The 25,434-nt window shown below is 51.6% G+C and overlaps 9 protein-coding genes across 9 annotated transcripts; 6 read left to right on the forward strand and 3 right to left on the reverse strand.

The window, feature by feature from the left end:
• Positions 1 to 60: 60 nt before the first annotated feature.
• Positions 61 to 1,974, forward strand: N7532_003287 (uncharacterized protein; the record flags this gene model as incomplete). Its single annotated transcript, XM_056615781.1, has 4 exons — positions 61 to 371; positions 438 to 1,170; positions 1,221 to 1,553; positions 1,606 to 1,974. The coding sequence occupies 4 exons, from the start codon at positions 61 to 63 to the stop codon at positions 1,972 to 1,974; spliced, it is 1,746 nt and encodes a 581-aa protein (XP_056476138.1).
• Positions 1,975 to 4,178: 2,204 nt separating this feature from the next.
• Positions 4,179 to 4,983, reverse strand: N7532_003288 (ubiquitin carboxyl-terminal hydrolase; the record flags this gene model as incomplete). The annotated part of the gene is made up of 2 exons (XM_056615782.1): positions 4,179 to 4,879; positions 4,932 to 4,983. The coding sequence occupies 2 exons, from the start codon at positions 4,981 to 4,983 to the stop codon at positions 4,179 to 4,181; spliced, it is 753 nt and encodes a 250-aa protein (XP_056476139.1).
• Positions 4,984 to 5,473: 490 nt separating this feature from the next.
• On the reverse strand, positions 5,474 to 6,588 carry N7532_003289 (putative mRNA decapping hydrolase; the record flags this gene model as incomplete). The annotated part of the gene is made up of 3 exons (XM_056615783.1): positions 5,474 to 5,718; positions 5,786 to 6,448; positions 6,507 to 6,588. The coding sequence occupies 3 exons, from the start codon at positions 6,586 to 6,588 to the stop codon at positions 5,474 to 5,476; spliced, it is 990 nt and encodes a 329-aa protein (XP_056476140.1).
• Positions 6,589 to 7,017: 429 nt separating this feature from the next.
• N7532_003290 (mRNA guanylyltransferase) lies at positions 7,018 to 8,232 on the forward strand (the record flags this gene model as incomplete). Its single annotated transcript, XM_056615784.1, has 1 exon — positions 7,018 to 8,232. The coding sequence occupies one exon, from the start codon at positions 7,018 to 7,020 to the stop codon at positions 8,230 to 8,232; it is 1,215 nt and encodes a 404-aa protein (XP_056476141.1).
• A 1,988-nt stretch (positions 8,233 to 10,220) lies between these two features.
• On the forward strand, positions 10,221 to 11,447 carry N7532_003291 (pepsin-like aspartic protease; the record flags this gene model as incomplete). Its single annotated transcript, XM_056615785.1, has 1 exon — positions 10,221 to 11,447. One exon carries the CDS (start codon positions 10,221 to 10,223, stop codon positions 11,445 to 11,447), a length of 1,227 nt encoding a protein of 408 aa, XP_056476142.1.
• Positions 11,448 to 12,210: 763 nt separating this feature from the next.
• N7532_003292 (Zn(II)2Cys6 transcription factor) lies at positions 12,211 to 13,732 on the forward strand (the record flags this gene model as incomplete). The annotated part of the gene is made up of 2 exons (XM_056615786.1): positions 12,211 to 12,275; positions 12,325 to 13,732. 2 exons carry the CDS (start codon positions 12,211 to 12,213, stop codon positions 13,730 to 13,732), a joined length of 1,473 nt encoding a protein of 490 aa, XP_056476143.1.
• Positions 13,733 to 14,220: 488 nt separating this feature from the next.
• On the forward strand, positions 14,221 to 15,815 carry N7532_003293 (uncharacterized protein; the record flags this gene model as incomplete). The annotated part of the gene is made up of 5 exons (XM_056615787.1): positions 14,221 to 14,609; positions 14,664 to 14,774; positions 14,836 to 15,124; positions 15,185 to 15,259; positions 15,315 to 15,815. 5 exons carry the CDS (start codon positions 14,221 to 14,223, stop codon positions 15,813 to 15,815), a joined length of 1,365 nt encoding a protein of 454 aa, XP_056476144.1.
• Positions 15,816 to 16,914: 1,099 nt separating this feature from the next.
• Positions 16,915 to 20,747, forward strand: N7532_003294 (uncharacterized protein; the record flags this gene model as incomplete). The annotated part of the gene is given in 2 exon segments (XM_056615788.1): positions 16,915 to 17,394; positions 17,409 to 20,747. The coding sequence occupies 2 exon segments, from the start codon at positions 16,915 to 16,917 to the stop codon at positions 20,745 to 20,747; spliced, it is 3,819 nt and encodes a 1,272-aa protein (XP_056476145.1).
• Positions 20,748 to 20,962: 215 nt separating this feature from the next.
• Positions 20,963 to 22,798, reverse strand: N7532_003295 (T6SS phospholipase effector Tle1-like catalytic domain-containing protein; the record flags this gene model as incomplete). Its single annotated transcript, XM_056615789.1, has 6 exons — positions 20,963 to 21,824; positions 21,896 to 21,935; positions 21,994 to 22,078; positions 22,138 to 22,317; positions 22,378 to 22,482; positions 22,538 to 22,798. The coding sequence occupies 6 exons, from the start codon at positions 22,796 to 22,798 to the stop codon at positions 20,963 to 20,965; spliced, it is 1,533 nt and encodes a 510-aa protein (XP_056476146.1).
• Between the last annotated feature and the right edge of the window lie 2,636 nt (positions 22,799 to 25,434).

Genomic DNA, 25,434 nt, shown 5'->3' on the forward strand with positions numbered 1-25,434 from the left:
CCAGAGCTGCGTTTATTTCCGCCCTGCGATCGCAGCTTGACCTTTAATTAAAGGTCTAACATGTCTGCACCGGTTGACCCGGCTGTACCTATGCCAGCTCTGGCATCTACCAACCTGCCAGACGCAATTGACCATCGACACAACCATGACCCGGAAAAGGGTACCGAGTGCGGAGCGGTTGAGCCGCTGTATGCGCAACGCCCGAAATGCTTCAGGTCCACGTTGCAGGAGTGTCTTTTCGTTTTGACGGCTACAATGGCTATCGGCCAACAATCCTTTTTCCAAGGATGTATCGTCGGCGTAACTGCATCCATTGGAAAAGACCTGCACATGAATTCCGCCGAGATTACCTGGATTAATGCCGGAGCTTCGTACGTGCACTCTTTCCTCCAATTGAATGGTCCCCCATTCCCAAGAAATAATCTAACAACCACCAGTCTAAGCAGCGGCGCCTTCCTCCTAACATTCGGAAAACTAGCCGACATGTTCGGCCGCAAGTCCCTCTTCATCCTCGGCATGGCAGGCTTCACTCTCTCACTACTAGTCGCCGGCTTCGCCACAAACGCAATCTACATGGACGTCTTCTCCGGAATCCTGGGCCTATTTGCCGCAGCTGTCGTTCCGCCCGCCGTCGGCGCCCTCGGCGCCGTCTACGAGAAGCCCTCCAAACGAAAGAATCGCGCCTTCGCCTGCTTCAGCGCCGGGAATCCGCTCGGCTTTGTTGGGGGTATGATTATCTCCGGCGTCGCGAGCCATGAGTATAATTGGCGTGCGTCATTTTGGGCACTCGCCGTTGTTTATGCGATCTTTACCGCGTTAACGGTTTGGACCGTACCTGCTGATGGGTTTGCGAGGACCCCGGTTAGTATGGAGGCGGTTCGAAAATTTGATTTGGTTGGGACTGCGCTTGTTATTGTGGGGTTTGCTTTTTTTCGAGTTCGCTTTCGTGAGTTCCCCAGCTCGTTTCCCGTTTCTACTTTAGGTGTGGGATTGTTGCTGATATGTTCTACTAGGTTGGCTGGTGATGCGCCTGATGGCTGGCGAACGGGATACGTCCTCGGCCTTTTCATCGTCGGTTTCATTCTTCTGGGTGTCTTTATCTACTGGCAATCAATCGCCGAACACGCATTGATGCCTCTGTGGGTATGGAAGGACCGAAACTTTTCAATTGTATGTGCCAGCCCTCCCTCCTTACAGTTCCATACCAACCACGAATCCAGCTTATGGCGACCTTCTGTCTCGGTTTCATGGGCTTCTCGGCCGTCACATTCTTCCTCTCGCTCTATCTGCAGGAAGTGAAGAATCTCACAGCACTCGATATCACGGTCAGACTACTCCCCATGGTTGTCAGCGGTGTCCTAGTGAACGTGGTCTGCGGGTTAGTCCTGCACCGCGTCAGCAACAAGCTCCTCACTGGCATCGGCGCCTTGGCGTACACAGCCTCTTTCCTGATCCTAAGCTTCATGAAAGAAGACGCGATCTACTGGGCCTACATCTTCCCCGCACTTGTCCTCGTCGTCGTGGGCGCGGATATTCAGTTCAATGTAACGAACGTACGTCACTCTACTCCCCTTCCACATGATATTCAGATACTAATCTTCACAGATGTACGTGATGTCCTCCCTCCCGCCTTCCCAACAATCCATCGCCGGCGGCATCTTCAACACCGTCAGCAAACTCTGCAACAACCTCGGTCTCGGCATCGCGACGTCCGTCAATAGTGCGGTCGCTCACCAAATGACCGCTTCCACCCCGGCTATCCGTCCTTATCTGGCGACGTTCTGGTTCGCCGCTGCTGCAGCGGGTATTTCGTTGTTTATGGTTCCTTTCTTGACGATTGGGACGCAGGGTGGTGTGCCGGATACCGAGTCGGAGCGGGAGGTTGGAAATTCAGGAACTGAAAAGAGCTCATTTGTTGAGAATGGACCCGAGACGAGGACTGTTACGCCGGTTCAGGAGGTGGTGAAAAGTTGATGTGGTTGGCAACCAAAATAGATTTAGATTAGATTTGTTGTCGTCGTGCCGATAGTCATAATAATAATGAACGCTAAAGCTCTTAATGCGATGCTCTCATACTATCTTACTTTGTGCGTTTCGCTCTTTTGCTTTTTCCTGCTCCGCCTCCACGTGCCTGTGCCTCGCGTGGTAGGAGAAGCCGCATCTCAAGTTGAAACCCGGTTTCCACTTTACCTCTCTCGTGTCACTACCCAAATCTTCAAGTTCAGCTCTCCTCATGCCCAACAGTGACAGCGAAGCCCCGCCTCCTGGGCTTGCAACTCCCGGATCACAATCCCATAATGAAGCACCGTCTCCATCTATCTCAGAAGATGGGCCCCCTGTCCATGTCAAACGTCAATCCCAAGAGCCCGGCGCAAGCCACCCTTCGAGCTGGAACCTTTTGATCTCCCCGTCATTCCAAAATCTGCACAACCTGCTATTAGCAGCTTGCTATAGGGACGATTTGGGTCTCCAAAATCTGCACAACCTGCTATTAGCAGCTTGCTATAGGGACGATTTGGGTCTCCAAAATCCTGCCCACGATGTCTTCCCCTTTCTCGATACAGACCTGTCAGTAGGCCGACTTAACCAAATCCGGGAGTATCTCTGATACGCCAGCGATCCAACCCGAAGGCAGCCGCTGCATGCTGTGATTGCATCCTCATTTGGGATCGTACTGGATGAAAATATCGATATGTATTGAAGAGGGGAACGCTCGATGGCAGCACGCGCTGAGACGTGCGGGTCGATTCAGCAGAAAAACCACCACAAAACACACGCGTAGCAATCAGGAAATAGCGAGAATCCCAAATGTAGGGTCAGTTCGGGGAGGTGTAAGAAGGTGTATTCTGGAACTAGCTATCCGGCCACTGCATACTGCCGGCTATGTCACATAGTCTGGATGGCGCCCATGTAGTAGGGGGAGGGGGTCTCCCCACTACAGTATTTAGTATGAAAAAAATCGTCGCCGCATCCACATGAAGCCTCTCCCCCCTTCCCCTACCTTGTAGGCTCTGGGTTTTGGCCGGCCTATTTAATCTGCAACGAAACCTGTGACGGTGCTCGGGTACAAGGGGCAAGATGTCGACACAAAAGGCCATTCGCATATGCCCTCAGGTTCTTGTATTCGTCCCTACATCTGAGTCGTCACGAGAGTGATTTCGTCATTGCTCGAAAATATTCTTTGCTCCCTACACAGATTACTTGGAAAGTCTGGCGAAGCATCGTTCAGCAGTTTTTATTGAATCGGTCCGATTGTGCCAGATACATTCCTTTTAGGTAACATTTTGGCGACTTAAGACTATTACGCCTCAACAAGGTGTTCGCCGTCTGCTACGGGAACGTACTGTGGGGCTTTCGAGGCGAATACAGGTCTCCTGTGGAGCTGTTTCAAGAGAACATGGCTCCTATCACGGCCCCGACGGTGTATATTGCCCTCGTTCTGACTGCAATGCAAGTTGGGTTCGCAACTGAATATCTGGGTCGCAGTGTGGCCTTTCAGAACGCATCATTTGGATTTACTGCTTTTCTATAATGAGCCCGCTGGCGATTGTGCTGCTTGTTTGGGGGCATTAGCGTGGTGCAGGTTGTGAGTGCTCGAGTCTTTGAGCGGCGGGAGCGTTTTCTACAAGCGTCCCCCCGGGCCCTTGTAATGGTAGTGCCGGTGAGGACAGGGCAATTTTACACCAAGCGCCAATAACCCGACTCGGGACTGATTGCATTTGCAAAGGCATAATTTACGCAAAGCCCATGGAACTGATTATTGATGAGATAGGGATAGAAGAATGACTTTTAAATAGGTATTCTTTTGATACTACACTGATGTATCACTGCCAAGATAACTTTTCAAGACCGGTGGAAGCCCCGGAGAAACCCATTCGGGAATGCTATTCAAGCAGGTCGTAATGATGAAAAGGCCATTCCATCACATTGGCTGCAACTCGCCTGGTCTAGTGGCAAGGGAGACTCACATCAGAATGTTGGGTAATACACAAGAGAGCTTCCCGAATCATCTCCTCATTGATACTTGACTCGGTATTCGAGCACCTGAGGTTTGGAGTCTCTGAGCTCTACCAGAGCTGCACCACATAACGACCATCAACGCCAACTATAACCTTCCCTATACCAATGTAACGAAATATCATGGCATCGAGAACAAAAGAGAGGGGAAAAAAAGACCCTTAATCAAAAAGGGGGCCCAAGCTCACAAGACTAAACCGCAAATCCGGGTTCCCACCCTCAGCTTCCACCTTTAAGAACCGCCTCGCACCAAGTCCAAGTGCAGTCTCACTCAACGCATCCTCATCAGGCCCCAACTTCCCCCTAGCAAGCGGACCCTTCCGACGCCCATCAAGCTCCCACAAAGTCCCATCATCCCCCTTGACAAACGCAACAAAATGCAAATCAACACTATCCTCCGCCCCCGGCGCCGCGGTATCACCCAATTTCGCCGCGTCTGCATGTGCAGATTCCAGTGCCTTGCTCTCGTACAGCAAATCAGCCCGGCCCACCGGTGCCAAGTTCTCTGCCTGCTTAAGCAGAGTGTCGAGGTCTGAGCCCGGGATGATATGTTTGCGACTTTCGCCGTTGGAGACGGCGTGCAGTAAGCCGATAAGGCCGCAGGCGTTGCGGATGGTTTGCTTGAACCATGTCACTGGTTCGCTGGGGCCGGAGCCCGTGTATTCGGGGATTGTGCTATCTTCGGCTTGGCGGGAGGATTCGTAGGTGCCTGAGACGGGGAAGACGAGGAGGAGGGCGTGGGAGGGGCGGGGGACGAAGGCGAGGAGGTCCGGCTCGTCGATTGAGAAGACGTCTGTGAAGCCGATGTTTGCTGGGAGGCCCAGTTGGTGGACTAAGTGGCTCATGACTTCGGGATTGTTTTCTGTTTGAGGCGTTAGTTGTGTTTGGTTGCGAGGGGTTGTGAGGGCATCTACCGAGGGGCACAAAGGCCTTTTGCGTGTTGGGGACGTCCGGGTTGTCGCTCATTTTGCGGGTTGCACCAGTGTGGTTGCTTTCGTTCGACTGATAGTAATTGGAGAGTTCAAGTTGGTTGGAGTGGATGGAAGAGGAAGAGGAAGAGTTGGAGTTGAATGTTGCGGGGTTGAGTTTGTTATCGGCGGCGCTTTCTCCACACCAGCTCCGATTACCAAGACTGCACCAAATTCCGAGGCCAAGGAGATGAAATGAACATTTAAGTTTTGATACCACTAAATTTTAACTATCTTTCCACTGCTCATCTACTGTGTATTCCGTCTCGAGGTAGGGTAGCCATAAGAAGGATGGTTATGCAACTACGTCATACCTGTCAGAGATATACATCCATCGGGGTGAGGTACCCTTCAGTATTAAGCACCTGGGCACACATCGATCTTTATCGCGGCTCAGAATCAGGCAATCCAAAGACAACAATGACAGTTTTTTTCATTCCATCGGTATCATTTCTCATAAAATTTCCCGCCCAAAGAAGCCCAGATGTTCAAAGCGTCTTTGGCTGAGCATCCTGCTTCAATGGGGCAAAAATGTCCGTCCATAACTCACTTGCTTCGCCCAGGTAGTAAGTTAAGTCGACATCGGCCAAGCTCGCATCGTCACCACCAGACATAGTCTCAAGTTGAGAAATGAGGTTTTCCAATCCAAAGGCCTTTCCAGTGGCCTGCGTAGCACCAGCTTCCAGCATCACATTGACAACATGAATGTGGAAGTGATAATACGTGGGTTGATCTGCAGTCATGAATTAGCTCTTCCAATCAAAGTACCAAGCCAAGACACACCGGATTGAAACACCTACAATGCACATAGAGCTTCAACTGATCTTGCTCCAGATCCGGGTACATCGACACCGTCGCCTCCAAAACCCGCTGTCGCAGATACCGCAGCCAAGGAATATGACTCTTTCGCAAATCCCTCAGACTCCAAATATCCCGTCGGTGTAACAAAGCAAGCAAATGTAGCGAGCTCATGGTCTTTCGATCCCAATTGAGATCCGGCAACATGAGAAATGCGTCTTCTGGGCCGTGCCCGTCGTCCCGCATAATGACATCCTCTTGCTCGGTCCGGCCTTCCAAGATATTAAACACCCAGTTGAGACGCCCTTCCTCACGTTTAGCCTGCATAAATGGCCGCACGTGGTCCTTGTAAATTGCCGGGGTTTCGGTGACCATGCGAACTTGTTGATCCGAGTATTTCTTGATGTGTTGTTCAGTACAGGGCCAGATGAGGTTCAACTTGAGGTCGTGCTGAGCCTCGTCCGACGCCTGGCTAGCTCCATTCGAGGAGGCGAGGTACCATCTGTAAATGTCGTTATCGCCTAGGTTCTTGATCCTTGTGACGGCGGCATGGAATGCACGCAGGACTCCGAGGGATTCGGTTGCGAAAGCGGCGCGCTCGGCAGTGAGAATTCCTTGTTGGCCGTCAATTGTTCCGAGGAGGGTGATACGTCGGCCTTGCTGGTCTGCACGCCATGGCTTTTAGCTGTTTGAATCGCGGGTAGTTGGACGATGCGGGGATACCTTGTTTGAGCAGTCTGTCGACTTGGAATTTGGCGATAAGCGCCTCAGGGACAGCCTTTGGGTTGTCTGAAGCTTTTGCCATATTGTCCAGCACCGTGTCTGACACTGGAGGAAAGCAATGCAAGCAGATGCTGCTGAATTGGAGTGTCCCAAATGTTGTCTGCGGGCTGTTGGCTGATTACCTAAGCGGATCCGGCCAGCTCGACCAGCGCGGCCATTCTTTGTCGCGAACCTCCACCTCCGCCATGATCGCGAGCTGCTGACGCTCGCTTCGAGCTCGCTTTCGCATTCTTTCGCCTAATATCGACTACCACCGCAACGTAGGTACTCTACGAGTGGGCATGCATCCTTCGCTACCGACTCTAACCTGTGCCATTTTACGCAGAGCTCTCAAACACTCTCCCACCTGCATTCTCTCAGCAGCTCTCGCAAAGGCCTCGAGCGCCTCGAGGTACCAGTCGCACACTCGAAACCTCCTTCGACCCCATATATACCGTCGATCGCCGCCAAAATGAGCCATTCCGTCCCTGACCTCGATGAAATCGGCATCAAAGCCGAACCCGATCTAGCAGACACCTTTCGCCGTGAAGTCTCGCAACTGCTCGGCCGCAGCAACCTCAACTTCCCCGGCGCGCAGCCCGTCAGTTTCTCATCAAAACACCTGGACGAGCTCCAGAAACAAGATTATTATGTCTGCGAAAAAACAGACGGCATTCGGTGCTTAATGTATTTCGCGCGCGGAGATCCCGACTCCGACCAGCCCGAAATTCACTACCTGATTGATCGCAAGAACGACTACCGCTTCGTGCAAGGCTTGCATTTTCCCATGCCGAATGACGAAAGTTTCCGGTCTTTCCACGTTGATACTCTGGTCGACGGTGAACTGGTCAACGATACCTACGAGGATGGAACACAGCAGCTCAAGTTCCTGGTCTTTGACTGTCTTGTGCTGGATGGACAGAGCCTGATGCACCGAACCTTGGACAAGCGTCTTGCTTACTTCAAAGAGCACGTGCTCAAGCCTTATAACAAGATGTACGACAAGTTTCCCGAGGAAAAAGAACACCGCCCTTTCGTCGTCGAGGATAAAGAAACCCAATTCAGCTACGGAATCGAGATGATGTTTCGCGAAATTCTACCCAAGGTGAAGCGCATCCATGGCAATGATGGCCTTATCTTCACCTGCCGCAGCACCCCCTACAAAATCGGCACAGATGAGCATATCCTTAAATGGAAGCCTCCAGCCGAGAACACAATTGATTTCCGCATGCGCCTCGAGTTCCCCACCCTTGAACCTGATACCGATGACGAGGCGGAAGGGATAACTGAGCCCTATCTTGACTACGACGCCATTCCCATCTGCCATCTCTTCGTCATGCTGAACGCAGGCGAGTATCGCTATTTCGACGAGATGTACATTACGCCAACCGAGTGGGAAGATCTGAAAGCCATGCGTATCCCGCTAGACGACACTATTGTTGAGTGCTTCAAGGACGCGCAATCCCGCTGGCGATTCCATCGCCTGCGCGACGATAAAATGGATGCCAATCACATCTCGACGGTGGAGAAGGTGCTTGAGAGTATTGAGGATCGCATCACTGAAGAAGACCTCATCCGCATCGCTCCAAGTGTCAAGACTGCCTGGAAAAGGCGCCAGGCTGGTGCATCTTCAGCCCGCATGCCACCGACGAACGGTAATGGCGTGAAGCGCAAGTTCGAGGAGTGAGCTAGATCACGATCTTGGCGTTAGGTTTGGTACATATGCAAGGCGCCCGGCGTTATGTCTTTTATATTTTCTTTCCACGTCCTGGGCCACAACCTGTGATGCCTTTCGAAGAATCCTACGGACAACTATTGAGCATGTTGACATGGATGGGCGCTGAGGCGTGAGGTGGTGTTATGGCCTTGATTTTTCCAAGTTCTGTTCGGGGTCAGCTACCTGCTTGAAGAAATAAACATGTATTCTATACTTTGATTCTCGCGATCTTAAATAACGGGTTTGCTGTTCTATTAATCAATCTGGAAAATTATACAAAGCGTAGAGTGGAATATTCATGGACGTAACTGAATCTCACTCTCAATGTAGAAACCGAGTGCATCCCTCAACAAAACTGAGTCGACAGAGCGCCTTAACATCATAACGAATGGTAATTCGACAAGAGTTACTACGTTCTTCCCTAGCGAGTGTGCCTGCATCAAGCAAGGCCTGATGTTCATGTTGACCAGGGCAGATCATGGCCCCTTGCAGTTGCCTCAAGGAGCTGACCTGTTACGAATGACATCCACTTCCAGGCTCGATTGGTAGGTCAACAAACCATCACCACTTTACACAGCTCATTCTTCTTCAAACGACCAGACAAGCCGACCAGTTGATGAAAAAAGGGGTCGCGTCAATCGGAGGTAGTGTAAGCCCGATGACACTGTGCGACGAGACATGTGCAGAGCACAGAGGGCAGGTCGCGAGGTACAAAAATTGGAATAATCATTGATGTCTTCCGGAGAAGACTTTCAGAGATTAAACTGAAAAGAACAGATACTACACTTGATCTAAGCCAAAAGGCAAAGAGAGCTAAAGAAGAAAAGAAAGAAGACGAAGGGCGCGGGAGGCAGAAGATATTTATACGCATGCACAAAGGCGGTGAGATGTGAGTCACGGCATATGCCACGTGACTCTATACATAGGCCATATGACTTTGTTTTCAAAGCAAGGGTTCGGAAGAATTTACTTGATTGGTGGGTGGGGAGTATTTGGATTTGGATATGGACTGCATGGATCGATTGGCCCCTTCGGAGTACGTAGATACCAAGAAGGGTGCGTACGTAGCGGGTGTGGGGTAGTCGTCCTTGGGACCTGCGTGTCCCGCGGAGACTTCCCTTTACTCTCGATAAACTTGGGTAATGTTTGGGACTCGCGTCAAAATACAATTCCAAATCTGCTTTTGCCTATTTTTAAGTCAAATCCAAAGTTACAGGCTGGGCCTTGGCGACTGCAGAAGTGCTGCTGAGTGACGTACTCCAGTAAGTATCAGATGTATGGCTCGACGAAAATCATTTCTACGAACACCAAACCAAGACGTAAGTCTCAGTTTGACAGAATCCTTAAACCCCGCTTACAGAGCTGTTTAGGAGTTTGATCTCCTCGACCCCTTGTTCTCTTTCAACGGGCTTGCGTAGTAATGTGGCTCAGCAGCAGGCAACCCCAGTACATACAACGCCTATCGGCGCGATTTCGTCGTCCGTCCCCATGTCATGAAACTGTATCGAGTGTGAAGTAAAGCAATTATAACGAGGGATATTGGCCTAGATCAAGACAAGGCTTGCCCTTTCGTAAAATCTCATCAGGTCAAGTCAAGCACATTGGTGCATGTGTGAGACGAGCTAAAATATACGAGCCGTGCAAGGCTGCTGGGCCCAGCCTCGTGAACGAACCCACATGGTCTTATTCACCGTGTAGTATACACAACGACTGCCAAGGTGACCAAGCTAAAAATATGTGACCATGGAATATACGATCGAGCTCAGTATGCGAAGGATCAAGGGTTACGAATGCCTCTTGATCGTCAATGTACTACGGAGACTCAGTCGCATTGGTCGAATGTGAACATGTAATAATTAGACCCCAGCACCGAGATGCGATGAGATGTGATATAAATACCTGAACATGGCGCAGAACAAAATCAACACATTCAACATCTTGATCTATTGCAGCTCATCATGCATCTCCCTAAACCCTTCATCATCGGGGCCACCATGCTGGCGACCGCTGAGGCAGGCAACTCCAGCTTCACCGCAAATCTAACAGCAACGGGCTACGGAACCGTCTTCGACGTTCCCATCACCATCGGCGACCAAACCTTCGATCTCCTCGTCGACACCGGAAGCAGCGATACCTATGTCATGAAGACCGGATACACCTGCATCAACTCGCTGGACAACATGATAATTCCCGAAGAAGGCTGCCGTTACTCGAACAAGACCTACACCATCTCGGAAACCCACCGCTCCATCTCGGACGAAATTTTCGGCATCAAGTACGGCGACGGCATCGCAAGCGGCGAAATGGCGTACGAGAATGTCTCCCTGGGCGGGATCTCGGTCGGAGACCAGAAGGTCGGCATTGTGAATGTCTCGAACCCCATGGGCGACGGAGTCAATAGTGGACTGCTGGGTTTGGCATATCCCTCCATCACGTCAGCGCACCCGGCAAACCACACTTCCAACCAGACATACTGGTACGAAAGACTGCCGTACGACCCTGTTCTCTTCACGATGCATAAGGAGGGCTTTATCGAGCCATACTTCAGTTTGGCATTGGCGCATACGCCCCAGAATGAACCTACTTCTTTCGGAGGATACCTGACTCTCGGCGGTCTTCCGCCTGTCGCGCACAGCGAGGGGTTTAGCAGTGTCCCTGTGGAAATCCTCGAGGATCTACCGGTTGCCTTCACATCCGGTGAAAAGGTTCGATCGTACTGGGCTACAACAGTTAGCGGTGCATCGTACGGCTCGTCCGCGGGTAACATGGCTGCGAACGAGACCTCATTTCAAGCTTTTGTCGACTCTGGAAACTACATGCAATACCTGCCCGCCGCCATTGTGGAGCCTGTCAACGCGATGTTCTCCCCGCCGGCAATTTACAACAATAAGACCCAGGCATATGTTGTCGAGTGTGATGCCCTAGCTCCGGAGTTTGGATTGAAAATTGGAAATCAGACATTCTTCCACAATGGAGAGGATCTGATCTACCGGATTTCGAATGAGACTTGTGTTTCGAGTCTTGCGTCGTCTGAAAGCATTTCGATTGAGGGCTTGACGCTGAACATTATTGGTGTTCCATTCCTAAAGAATGTTATTGCCGTGTTTGATTTCGGCAACAATGAGATGAGGTTCTCGAAGAAGCTTGATTTGAACAGCACTGCTTCCGATAACTCCGGGCATTGAGACCAGACCCTTTGACCTGAATGCTACTATGAGCAGCAATGGCACTGGCAATGACACTAACTCCACTCTGAGCTCTGATGGAACCAATAATATGCAGAAAGGGGTCTGGGTTGGAATTGTGGCAGCGGTCTTTATGACCTTTGTCAACTTTTAAACTGGAGATTTATAGTTGTTATACTTCTACTTATTCGACTCGACGAGTCTTCCATTCGTTTTAAGTGATCCATCAAATGTGATGTACAACTATCTTCATAATGAAATCCTATCCAAGGCTCAAGTATCTTTCCAGTTGTTACTGGTGTTGACAGAAGAGGGTAATTTTGAGGGGAATTCAGATGGAGTTGCCCCTGTCGTTTCCCCTGACGAGGAAAAACCATTGGCAGGTGATTATAACCTCCTGAAAAGGGCTAGACCACGCAGAGTCAAAAATAGGATAGTTAGCCCAAATAGTGTAGTGGGGAGCTATTGGTACGTACTAGTGGGCGACTGCGTGGGAGTCAAACTAGCACAACACCATTGAGCACTGATCGATAGCCAGGGCATTTTTGAAGCCTCACAGGTGCTGTACAATCATTTCCAACAACTATCATGGACGGGAAAGGTATAAGCAGGTACAAATTAGGCTCAGCGTCATCATCGCTTTTTCTAGTAGTTCTTCAACCAATCCAGACTTGGCCCCCACCTGTCTATGTCGCAGCCTTGTCCTCACCTTTAACCTTCATTAACCCTCTCTGTCCACTCCACGAAACCAAAGAGCCTTGCAATGTCACTCAACATCAGATCCCGCAAAAGCACACCCAAAGTCCGAACAGGATGCGCCACCTGCAAGTACGAAGACCGGACCCCAACCCTTGACAAAAGACACTGACATCCACAGAATCCGCCGTGTAAAATGCGACGAAACACGCCCAACCTGCCACCGCTGTAAAACAACAGGAAGGATATGCCCAGGCTACGCGCCACCAACCGGGGCAATTCAAAAATCCAGCATCCAAATCTACAGCATCCCCTTCAAAGTCCCAGGCTCCCGAACAGACCGCGAACTCCTCCATTTCTACTGCAGCGAAGCAGCACACTGTCTATCCCGCTTCTCAGACTCAACCTTGTGGTCCGATCTCATCCTTCAACAGAGCCAGTACCAGCCCGTAATCCGGAACTCCCTCATCGCGCTGAGCTCGCTGTACCGCGAGTACCTGGTCGTCGGATCCGATCAACTGGGCCACTCGCCGCGGAGTATCCGGTTAATGGCAAAGTCGCATAAACAGCTCTTGAGCTACCTGTCTGATCCACGAGCGTCGCCTGTCCCGGCGTTGATATGTAGTCTTATTTTTTACGTTTTTGAATGCCTGGTCGGAAATACGAGGCAAGCTATTTGGCATCTTGATCGGGGACTGGAGTTGTTGAAGTGCTTCTGGGTTAGTGATGCAGGTTTGCTTGCGAGGATGGATCCTATTTATCCGCAGCTACGCCGGATATTCGCGCATCTTGATGTGCATGCGAGTATTTTCTCACCAGAACGATTTCAGGTTCTCTGTCTCGCGTCGCCGGATCAGATTAGCGGCGTTTCGCACGTTGTTCCGGATGGATTTGGGAGTATCAATGAGGTTGACGAGGCACTAATAACGCTGCAGAATTGGAAATTGCACCATCTTATGCAAAGTTTGTGTTGGAAGGGGACGCCGATTGATCGGCTTCCGCCGAATATTGCGGCTGAGAGATTACGACTGGATGGCGAATACCGAAGATTCGAAACGGCCGCACAGAGATTCTTGTCGCAGAATGATCAGGTTCTTGGGACGAATGGTCGACAGAGAATTACTTTGTTGCATACACAGGGACTGATATGCCACGGCGTCTTATTGGAAAATATCATAATCCCATCAGATGAGAACTTCCCCTTGGAAGCATGTTACAAATTCGACCTCGCGCTTGACCAAATAAAATCGCTCATGTCGGGGTCATCGAGTCAATCTGCTTCTCGGGGATTCACAGTTTCAACGAACTTGATTGCGATGCTTTATTTCGTGTGTCTAAAGACTCGAGATCCGAATCTCTTGCAACGGTCCCTTTCACTGATGGAGCAATCGATGTTTGCGGCTAGGGACGGGCTGTGGGACTCGCAGAAGGCGAGATTCGTGGTTCAGTGGATGCGTTGCGAAGATAATCTTGGGGAGGAAGGAAATATGGATTTGAGATTGGAAGATATTGGGACTGGCATTATTGATATTGATGGTGGACTTGATGAAGCTGTTAAGAGGCTGAATGTTGGGGAGGCTAAAGAGTAGACCTGGTTTACTGGATCAATTCCTTCCAGGAAGGCTGGGATATATGCTTGCAAAATGCTATAAAGATATGATTTCATTGAAGCAAACGTCTCTTTATTCCACATGTGTTCACAAGGCCATGGTTTCGATATTGGAGGCGGCTGCGAGTGGCTTGGGCCTCGCCGGGTGGTCAAAGAGGTTGATTTCTTTCAAACTCGACTATGAGAGGCACCCTGCAAACCCACTCGATTATTAAGTATCCCTTTGATATTTATCTTTGAGTTTAAGCTTCCTTTGAGAAAATGTTAGAAGTTGTGGTCCTAGCGGCTGCTCCCAGAGTGTCTCCCTTTGTTCGAAGACTTGTTTAAGAAAGCATTCACCACATACCCTCGATTCACTCGCCTTTCCCCCGGACTGAAATACCCCTTTCCACAGCAATTATTAATCATTGCAGATCAAACAAGTTTCAGCTCCTATGCTATCTTCTATCTCACCCCCACCAATCCAAAATGCCACCCAAACGCACAATCAAGAAAAAGAAAAACCCCGCCGAATACGATAATGCAGACAAGGGCAGACGAACTAAGACCACAACCAAGGGCAAAGCCAAATCCAAAGCTCCTGCCGAAGAAGAAATCGAGATCGTCCGTCTCAAAAGACGACTGACCGAAGAAGGAAAATGGCGAACAAGTCCCTCCAGCCAAACCCTCTCCGCCTCTAAAAACGCCAACAAACCACTGGACCTGGAGGTGTCGTACGTTGGAAAGATCAAGCTCCCCGAGAAACCTAGGAAGAATGCGCGCCATAAGCGATGGCAGCATAAAGGGCCTCATTCTTTGGATGATATGGGGCAGATTCCGGATGATTGGACGGAGTCGGAGCCCGATCTTAGTGATGAGTATGTTTACTACATGGTGGTAGGGAGGGGATGATGCTGATGTCGGATAAAAAGCGATTTTGATGCTCAGATTAAGAGGTGCAAGGAGCGGATTGAGGACAATATCCTTGTCTCGCGGTTTCAGGCGAAGTTGAAGCAGTTGGAGGATGATAAAGAGAAACGGGAGTAAGTTGCATTTCTTTCAAGTAATTTTTTCATTCCTTGCTGATCGAGTCAATTTCTCTAGCATCCGCATCGCCATCGAGCCTGCTGGTCTAAGCTGGGATGTCATCCAACGCATCAACTGCCTAAAGTCGATGGAAGAGGACCTTCAGAAAGAAGATCCGTATGATCAGCGACAAACCGTCCGAGCTCTCATGATGGCCTACAGAACTAAGAAGCTGGACTGGAATCCTGGGCTGGTCACGTACTGGGTGAAAGACCGACAGATTTCCCAGCCTCGCCTGTTCAATTGGGATGAATTTGATCAGATCAAGTGGAAGTATGCGAAAGATATTGCTATCTGGGTTGAAGGAGTGAGATACACTCGCATATAATCACTGTGAACCTGCATGAGGATTAACTCGATGTTTTAGAACTATCCTCCCCAAGGTGGAATGACCAAAGCCAAGTTCTCGCTGTCGCCCGACTATTGGAACAATACGTACGAGGTAAGATGCTCTCCCGCAAAGGACACAGCACAGAATGTAAACCCTCCTCAAATAGCTGAACCTTTCATTCCGATTCGGCGTCGGCCACCCGATCAAAAAACTAAAGATGTTGGACGACACCGGCGCATCAATCATGGTGCTCTATGAGCAAGACATACTGGACTTACTCCCACCCCCTCGACCAGCCACCATTCCCCCCAACCTGGTCATGGGCAGAATGACCACGCATCAGATCACTGGCCCAATTCATGGTCCTGTATTCAAATTGGAGGCTTCGCTGAAAATCGTCGGACACACGTTATTTGGCTGGACGCCGATTGATGTTTTTGTTTTGCCAGGGCGGGCTGCTGGTACCAGTACCAGATTGATGGGTCCCCTGCTGCGTGCTATGCTGTATACTGCTACGGCTCCGGATCAGAGGAAGAAAATTTTTGTTAGTGATGATCGGCAAGAACTGATTGACTGGCTTCCTGCAGCAGATATGACGATTCGTCACATATTGCCGATGCCACATCTGATCGGTCCGAATCCCAAGGGGGCACCGGTGTTTATGTGAATTTGGATGCTGGAGGAGAGGGACGACATTTCATATCGGATATGGAGTGATGGTGGAATTATCCACAGATGTCCAGTGTCTCCGTATTTTGAATGTATGAGGGCTTTTTTTCTACATTTTTTGCTTTTTTTCTCTCTTTCTTTTCTTTTTCTCCCAAGTTGACGTGCTCTGGATTATGTCCAATGTTTATCTGTCGTCAGCAATCCATCCCACGTTCTCCACTTTTCAATCTCGTATTTCTCTCTTCCGACCTCCTCGACCCAAGATACAAGTTGCTGTGAGGTCTGTATTGTACACCTGTCCTCTGACCAGGCTATATCGGCACCTCGTCGGCAATACTCCATTCACAGCTGTCCCTGGCGTTAATAATATGGGGCCGGATTATTGTTGGGAATCGCGAGACTTTCACATGCGAATTCCCCTCGCAAGTGGGGCGGGTCCACGGGGAATTCATGGAGTGGAATTATGGAGCACCGTGGAACATCATGGAGAAGCTGTCAGGGAACAAAATACCTGTTCGGGCCGGTCAGCGTCACCACGAGTCATCGAAATGACATATGAAAATCAACCCTCAGACTCACTTTGTGCTAGTAGTGCGGGCATGCACCAACCCGGTTCTGGCCATGCATGGATCGCAGCGATCGTGGCCTGCGCACTTGGCAGCTGGCAGCGTTAGCGGCGTAGATTGGCTCCGATAACGCGATTAACTCTCCTTTTCGTCGAGGGTTCCATGGTCCCTCGAATGGACCCCGGAGCTGCGCCAGTGTGGACATTCCAGTCAAAGCTCACTAGCGACGATGTAGTTAGGCGCAATGTTTAGGCTCCATCCTTGCTGCTTTGGTGGTCGTGCTCAACAGAATTAATGCGGATGCGGCGGTGGTCGTGCTAGCAAGTAGCAAGGGAGAGAGGACGTACCTTTGAGCTGCACGCGGCCGCCATTTCGTCTGCGTTTATATTTTTGCGTCTTGGACATTGCAGACACCTAATTTTGTATACTCCTGCAAAACCTCATTTTGACCAGCACATACCGGCACATCGCCAACGACGAAATAAACTTGTCTCCGGGTTCATCTTGATCTTTTCGACAGTTGATTTAAAAATGATCATCGACATCGACAAGGACCTACCCACTCTGTTCGCCCAGCAGGCGCACGCGACACCCAATGCCGTTGCGCTAGAAGATCACACCACAAGCTATACATATGGCGAGCTCAATCGCGAGGTCGACTCGCTTGCAGCCCGTCTGCGGCTCTACGGCGTCAGTCGCGACTCGCTGGTTGGCGTGCTCCTGCCTCGCAGCGCCGGCTATGTGATCGCCTGTCTGGCAGCCCTGCGCGCCGGCGGTGCTTTCCTCGTCCTCGAGCTCGCATACCCGCCCGGTCTGCTGGCCGATGTCATCGACGACGCAAAGCCCGCCGTGGTGATCACCATTGGGGCCGAGGCGCATAAAGTCCAGGCCCAGTGCCCGCTCATTGCCCTCGACCAGCCCGCCGCCGACCTGAACGGCCACGCCAAAGAGGCAGCCCCCTACCCGCAGAGAACGATCTCGACCGTCTGGCATTCGTCTCGTATTCCTCTGGTACGACGGGCAAGCCAAAGGGCATCGCGAACCCGCAGCGGGCGCCCGTCCTATCGTACAACCTCCGCTTCGGCGTGCAGGACCTGCAGCCCGGAGATCGGGTCGCGTGCAATGTCTTTTTCATCTGGGAAATGCTGCGACCTCTCCTGCGCGGTGCGACCGTCGTCGCCGTCCCGGATGAGGCCAGCTATGATCCCGCTGCCCTGGTGGATCTACTTGCATCGAAGAAGATCACCGAAACCCTCATGACACCCACACTGCTGGCGACGGTTCTCGCGCGATACCCGAACATTGCATCCCGTCTGCCGGATCTTCAGTCCCTCTGGCTGAACGGCGAGGTCGTCACGACCGATCTGGCCCGTCGCGCGATCAAGGCGCTCCCCGCGACCCGGTTGCTGAACTGCTATAGCGCCTGCGAGACCCACGAGATCGCATGTGGAGATATCCGTCAGATTGTCGATCCAGAATCCATCTACTGCCCCGTGGGACCCCCGTTGGACCCAGCCCATACATATATTGTCGACGAGAATGGCGAGGACGTCGGCGTCGGAACTGCTGGCGAGCTCTTCATCGGAGGCGAGCTGTTGGCGAGGGAATATCTCAATCTTCCCGAGACCACGGCCAAGGCCTTCACCCCGAATAAGTTCGACTCGAACCCTGGCGCCCGCATGTATCGAACTGGCGACCTGGCCAAGCGACTGCCGTCTGGCCTGTTGGAGATCACTGGTCGCGTGGGCGCGATGATCAAGCTGCGTGGATACTCCGTCGTGCCGGCCAAGGTCGAGAGCGACATCTCGCAGTATCTGGCTGTCAGCCACTGTGCTGTGACGGCGCATGGCGAGGGCCTGGAGAAGCAGCTGGTGGCGTATATAGTTGCGGATGAACCGTCTGAGAACCGGCCGGCTGTCGAGATCAACGAGTCTGGTCACAGCCCCGCGGCTCGTCGGATTCTCGAGCCTTATCTCGCTCATTATATGATTCCGGCCTTGTGGGTTGAGCTGAAGGAGCTGCCTACCCATGATGTGTCTGGGAAAGTTGACCTCAAGAGCCTCCCGCCGCCTCGTAGTGCTAGCCCCAGTGGCAGCGAGAAGACACTGGACAAGGATCCGATCGGCATCAACGATATTGCAGCCATCTGGGCGAATGTGCTGAAGACTTCAAAGACGTTGCTGAAGCCGGAAGACAACTTCTTCGATCTGGGCGGTCACTCGTTGTCGCTGGCCGACTTGGCGTCCCGCCTCACTCGACACTTCGGCTTCCGCATTCCCATTCCTCGTCTTGCTGAAGACACCACTCTTTCTGGCCACCTGGAGACGGTGCGTGCGGTGCGAGATGGACATACTGCAGCTGTACAGGCCGACCTTCCAGGCTTCCTGCTCGCAGATTCCACTCTTGACGACGATATCAAGCCGCCTGCCAACACGACCATCAAGTCTGTTGCCTCCGCCGATACTGTTCTCTTGACGGGTGTGACTGGTTTCCTGGGTGCGTTCCTGCTGCATGACCTGCTGGAGAATACCTCGGCCAAGATCATCTGTCTGGTGCGATTCAATGACCCCGAAGTCGACGACCAGGCCGGTGGTGTTGCGCGTATTCGCCGCAACCTCCTCGACTTGGGTCTCTGGCGCGATACTATCATGGAGCGCGTTGAAGTCCTCCCCGGTAATCTGTCCCGCCCGCAATTTGGTCTGTCGCCTGAAGCATTCGACGACATCGTGGCCCGTGTTCAGGTCATTGTGCACGCAGCTGCAACTGTCAACCTGGTCTATCCCTATGCTGCCCTTCGTGCCGCCAACGTCGGTGGAACAAGGGAAGTCCTGCGTCTCGCCTCCAAGGCCGGTGCGACCGTGCAGTATGTCTCGACAAACGGTGTTCTTCCACCGTCTGGCGAGAAGGGTTGGCCCGAGAATGCCATGCTAGATGTTGCAGACGTCCCGACCAAGCTGCTGGATGGCTACGGTCAGACCAAGTGGGTTGCAGAGCAGCTTGTCCTCAAGGCCGGCGAGCGTGGTCTGCCTGTGAAAATCCACCGCTGCGGTACAATCAGCGGCCACAGTCTGACAGGCTCTGCCAACGCCTGGGATCTTTTGACGGCACTGCTGGTCGAGTCCATCCGTCTCGGATACGCACCAGACGTCGATGGCTGGCGCGCAGAGATGACCCCCGTCGATTTCGTCAGTAAATCGATCATCCACCTCGCCACACAAACCGAGTCTGCAGCCGACCAAATAGTCTTCCATCTCGGCGACCCCAGCCCGGTCAACACCCGCTCCGTCTTCGAAAACTTGAAGGAACTGGGATATCCCACAGAATCTTTGCCCTGGGAAGAATGGGTCGCCCTCTGGCTCGAGAAGCGAGGTACCTCTAAGGGCGGCGACGGCGCCTTCACAGTCGACATCCTACGCAGTGGCATGCCAACTGTCGAGTTCCTACGCGGCATTGTTGTTCTTGATAACTCACTGACAAGACCATTCCGCGAAGCCGTCGAGCGTCCCAAGGTCGACAGTATCCTCCTCGAAACCTATGCCCGCCACTGGTTTGCTCGAGGCTGGCTTCCTCGTCCTCCTTCACGTCAACAAGCCCTCAACCGCCTCACCCAGCCCACAACCAAGGGCCCATTGAGCGGTAAGGTTGCAGTTGTTACTGGAGCCTCGTCCGGAATCGGCGCAGCCGTCGCCTGCGCACTCGCCAAACAGGGCGCATCTGTCGCTCTCGGCGCCCGCCGTCTCGACGCTCTGGAATTAGTGAAGCGGAAGGTCGAAACCCACGGCGTGAAATGCATCATCCGGTCCACGGACGTTACCAACAAATCCCAAACCGAAGCCCTAGTCAGCGCCGCAAGCGAAGAACTGGGTAACGTCGACATCCTTGTCGCCTGCGCAGGCGTCATGTACTTCACAATGATGGCAAACACCCAAACACACGAATGGGAGCAAACAGTCGACGTAAACTGCAAAGGCCTCCTCAACGCCCTCGCCTCCACAGTCCCCGGCATGCTCTCCCGCGGCAAAGGCCACATCGTCGCCATCTCCTCCGACGCAGGCAGGAAGGTCTTCCCCGGTCTGGGTGTTTACAGCGCGAGCAAATTCTTCGTCGAGGCGACGCTCCAGGCACTCCGTCTTGAGACGGCGGGACAGGGGTTGAGGGTTACAAGTATTCAGCCGGGAAATACGTCGACCCCGTTGCTGAATATGAGCACTGATGCGGAGGCTGTGAAGAAGTTTGGGGAGCCGTCTGGTGCGAAGATTTTGGATCCGAGTGATATTGCTAATTCTATAGTTCATGCACTTGTTCAGCCGGAGTATGTTTCTGTTAATGAGATGTTGGTTGAGCCCAGGGATGAGCCGATTTGAGCTGGAAGCTGTATATACTGAGTTGGATGTGTTGGACCTAGTATAATGAATTGCTTAACTTTGTGCTTTGTTTTTGATGGTACATATAATCATATCGCCGGTCTACATTCGATGCTGGTGATGGTGCTATCGCCCTCTGCAATCCGCGAGAAGATCCCGATAAAACGACCGACCTGGCACAAGACATCAACATTAGCCCAAATCTATACCCAGGATCATATAAACAAACCTTTATTCAACCTCAAAAGCTCATTCTCAAACCTCCCCAGCTCTTCCTCCATCAAAAGCGTATTCGGCGGCGCATCCCTCTCATCCCCCTCAAACATCCACCCCCAACCCTCCTCCTCGCGCTCCTGCATAACCTCCTCTAGCACACCAATCTCATTAACAACCTCCCTCTTCAACCGGACCACATACCGTATCCTCCTCAAATCCCACGGCCCCTTCCGTAGCAACGCCCGACACTTATACAAACCCCGATCATCATACCCCAACCCCTCAAGCGAAAGCCTGATCCGCACACTCCGATGAATGCGCTCATTCGTATCGCGAAGAAAATATGGCGTGCTCGCCCCCGTCTCCCGATCCACGGCGTGGTACATCCCCGGTGTACGGGTCGTTTTACCGGCTAGCTTATACAGCCCCGTCTCAGGCTGGACAATCTCGCCGAGCGCCCAGGGTCGAACGGGGGCATGGTCCTCGACGATAGAGTCCAGAGCCCATTGGGTATGTCGTTTCCGGTCCGGACTATCGGGTCGCGGTTTCGAGGCTTGGCCGCAGTTGTAGTAGTACTGCACGCTTTCTTTGAACATTCGATATATCGTGTCTTCTTCAAAGGACACGCCTATTGAGGAGAGCTGGTCCATCATCCAGGCCATGGTTACGTTTGCGAGTTCTTGGTCCGGTAGCCCGCCGCCGATATTCGAGTGGGCGCCTGGGAACCAGACTTGGCGGAGGTCGGTGAGGACGTTTGGGGGGCGTTCCCAGATTGCGGGGGAGAATGAAGCCCGGTCTTCGTCGAGTGCTAGGGCTTGGAAGGCGTATTGGATGTCGTTTGTTAGGTGGGTGTCGTAGAATCTGCATGTTGGGGGTTGTTAGTGAAGATACTGGGGGGCGGGGAGTGGGGGACTTATTCTTTCGTTGAGCGCGGGATTTCGAGTTTGTTTGTTAGGCTTATGTCGGGGATTCCTGATAAATTGTTAGTTTTGCTGAATCTCTGATCGAGGAAATTGGGATATAGGCTCACCTAGACTGCCGACTGTGTCCCAGACGGCGACGCAGCGGATTGTGATTTTGTATCCGTCCGGATCGTACAGTCGAGTGAACCCACCCTATGGATGAGTCAGTAAAGCGCAGAGGTAAATACTGGATGTATGCATACTATGCATACCTCTTCAAGTCGCCGTCGATATTCCTTCCCGCGGTCCGGCGGTATCGGCTTGTTGGGAAACGGCACAGTAGGAAACTTGTCTTTGTAATGCGGATTGCGCAAGTTCTGAACATCCTTAAATATGGGATAAAAGACTTCCATGCCCTTGGAATTGAGCAGCCCGATCTCTGATATCAAACCCTGTAATCCGATCAGTTTCCACACATTCCACAACCCACCTTCAGACGTCAGTGTACATACCGCAACGCCACGCGCAGTAAACGCACCACGCGAGAAGCCCACAAGAATAATCTCGTCACCAGCCTCATAATTCGCCGCAACAAAGCTATACGCCTCGCGCATATTCTGGCCAAACACCAACATCAGCTTGGACCTCTTGTATGCTGAGAGTACGACCCACCTCCGAAACCCCAGCTCCAAACACACCCCCAGCAATGGTATCAGCGATGCCCCCGGTACTACCCACCCCCGGCTGGTAGTACAGCACCTGGCCTGTCCCATCGAGATCGCGCTTCTTGAGCGACCGATAAAGACGCGTCACGTTCGATGGCACCTGCAGCGTGGCGTTCGGCTGGTCCAGCGTCGGCCTGTTGTACCCTTTGTCGCTGTTGACCCAGGTACCGTCCAGGCAGAGGATGATTCGTTTGCCCGGGAGAGGCATTTCGCGAGTCCTCTGATCGAGTATGACCTGTGCTTACACTGTATTGTAGGACCCTAAGGTAGAGAGCCGACAGTGCACCCACGGTGCTTCAGCCCCACGTTGAAGAGGGACGGGGTGGGTCGGACTGACCTAAGCGGTTGCTCGATTTATGCGGCGCGGTTCATGCGGGCGCACGTGGTTTGTCATGCCTGCTATGAGGGACCCCAATCAGGTTGGGAAGGGGTAATTGGGGCTGGAGTTATTAGTAAGGGGTTCTCACTTTTGTAGTAGAGACGAGTGAGTCAAGTGCGACATATTTTGAAGGGAAAAGTACTGTTTAGTTCACATCGCGCTATCCGACGGAAGTGCAGTGCGATGACAGGAAAGGCGAGAAAGCAAAAGAAAAGAAGTATTTTTTACACCAGTGCCCTTAATCCAGAGTATCATAGGTACCTATCGGATGAAACTAGATCAGATCGAAAGTAAGACTGAAGATGTGGCGCAGTCACGACCTGCACAGCCTGGTATAGCCACTGTGATAGTGGGGAGAGCGCAAGACTAGAGATAACTTCAAATATTTATGTCTACTAGCTGATCATGAGGTCACTTATTATTTCGGTTCGCCACATTGATTTCTCATTTTTCCTCCACTAATCCCTCAAGATCAAGGAACGACGTGAGGCTGCTGCTAGCGCCCTTTCTACGGGCCGGTGAGTTTCATACGTGCCTCGCTGTCACTGCCAAGAAAATTAGACTGTCTGGCTTCGGATGTGGCAAGGAGGCCACAAGCAGCCAGCATACTGCAAGTATTTAGCTTCCCAGAGGAAAATCCTTGAAGGGAGAGATCAAGAAGTTTACTTTCAATGAAGGGGCCCTAAAATCAGTTCATGGCGCAGTGGATCATCAAACTAGAAAAGATCTCAAGAGATCATTAGGCCAAGCCAAAGCAATATTATGAAAATAAACCGCCGCAAAATAATCCAAATAGAACCCAGGGATTGGAAAATCTCCAACCGCGAAAATCAAGTACCTCGTACGATATGTGTACGTTCCGAGAGAACTTCGGCGCTTGTATGTACGATCTGTTTCTGAGATCCCAAAGATGGCAAATACAGTACACGATAGAATGGGTCAGCGTCTCTTATAAGAGGACGATGAAGCCCAACGACAACACAGCGAAAAGTCGCAAAGCAGATGTAGTCTGTGATGATACACGTGCCGACCTCACTCGATGTCACATTTTGAGAGCTAATCAGATGCATTCTCTTCAGGTCTTGATATCACTCGGCAGTCGCCCAGTCCTACAATCGTCTAAGATTCCACGATTGAATTTGAGCTTGAGCAGAATGGATATGTCTCTTCACCACATAAATCGTTTAAATTGCCTGGGTCGATCCATCTTGCGCCACTTCCGAAGACCCATTTCATGCGCCAACCGCCAGATCGATGAGATTTTGACCTTATAATCGACCTCGCTTAGAAGATCTTAATGTGTAATGGAAGGGTTGTTTTGGATAGTATCATACACCCGATCTCGGTCCTCTTCCATAAGCTGTCGTGGCTGACCAGAGCGAGGCAAAGACGCGCTATTAATTCGCTTTCTTTCCATAGTCAGGGTATATGAGATAGTTGACAGAGGGATCTCAGGAAACCGGTACTTCTGCATACGTCGTGCACTCCATTTGAGTGTAAATTTGAGCAGGCATATACGCTCGACGTCTAGCTCTTTACTTTGAACCACGTGGCATATTAGTGGGCGCGAATGGAGCAATTTTGCGGGTACAGCGGGTCATGGATAGATAATATAGGTAAGCGGTGTAGCAAAGCGGTAAAGGTTAGTCCAACCAAATCTATGTAATGGGCTCTCCCCACTCTGTTCTCCACCTACAGTGGCCGTTCATTAGTATTTGGAACACAGTACCTCCTGGGTTGGACATAACAACCGTCCCTGATGCATTGAATGTTATTCACCAAAGTGTTGGCGATATATTGGCGCTCGGACGAGGTCGGAATGGCGGAAGTGGGAAGAGCTCGGCAGTCATGCAATGCGAAGTAAAAGGCAGAAGTTTTGGCAGAACCTCCCATTCATCATATTGATCTCACACTACCATGTATGCCGTCTTCCTCTGTTACTATCTGCACCTGGTTAACTCATCCATCCACGAACTATCTGCAAATGGGTTTGTCACCGGCCTAGGCCATGACGGTCCAGATCTATAGCCCGCCACTGACGCGACGACCCTCGAAACCCCCGCCCGTGTCTTCGGAAGGAGGAAAACTTAATGCGGGGGATTCGCCCCTTGAGAGTCCATGTCACGAACTCACGGCGGAACTAAATCCCGAGGAGAAAATGGACTCACCTTTTACACTTCATCACTTCATGAGCTTCTTCAACTTGAATAATGCGCAGTTACAATCCTGATCTTGTCGCGCTATATACGGGTGCTTACCTTATGACGAACAGCTAGCTTATCTGACCGTTGCCAATACATCGAGGCTCCAGGAGCAACCTGACTCCTCAGTTCAAATACCCGGGAGCGCTCATCGCAGTGCTCCATGCCACCACTCCACGGTATTGCTTCGCCAAGCCGCGAAAAGGCAAACATCGCCAGCAAGTCAACCACTATTCAAACGTACATTTTTGAATAGGCGCAGCG

The sequence above is a fragment of the Penicillium argentinense genome (genome assembly GCF_028826775.1).
Source record: "Penicillium argentinense strain IBT 30761 chromosome Unknown utg000004l_segment0_segment0, whole genome shotgun sequence".
Lineage (NCBI taxonomy): Eukaryota > Fungi > Ascomycota > Eurotiomycetes > Eurotiales > Aspergillaceae > Penicillium > Penicillium argentinense.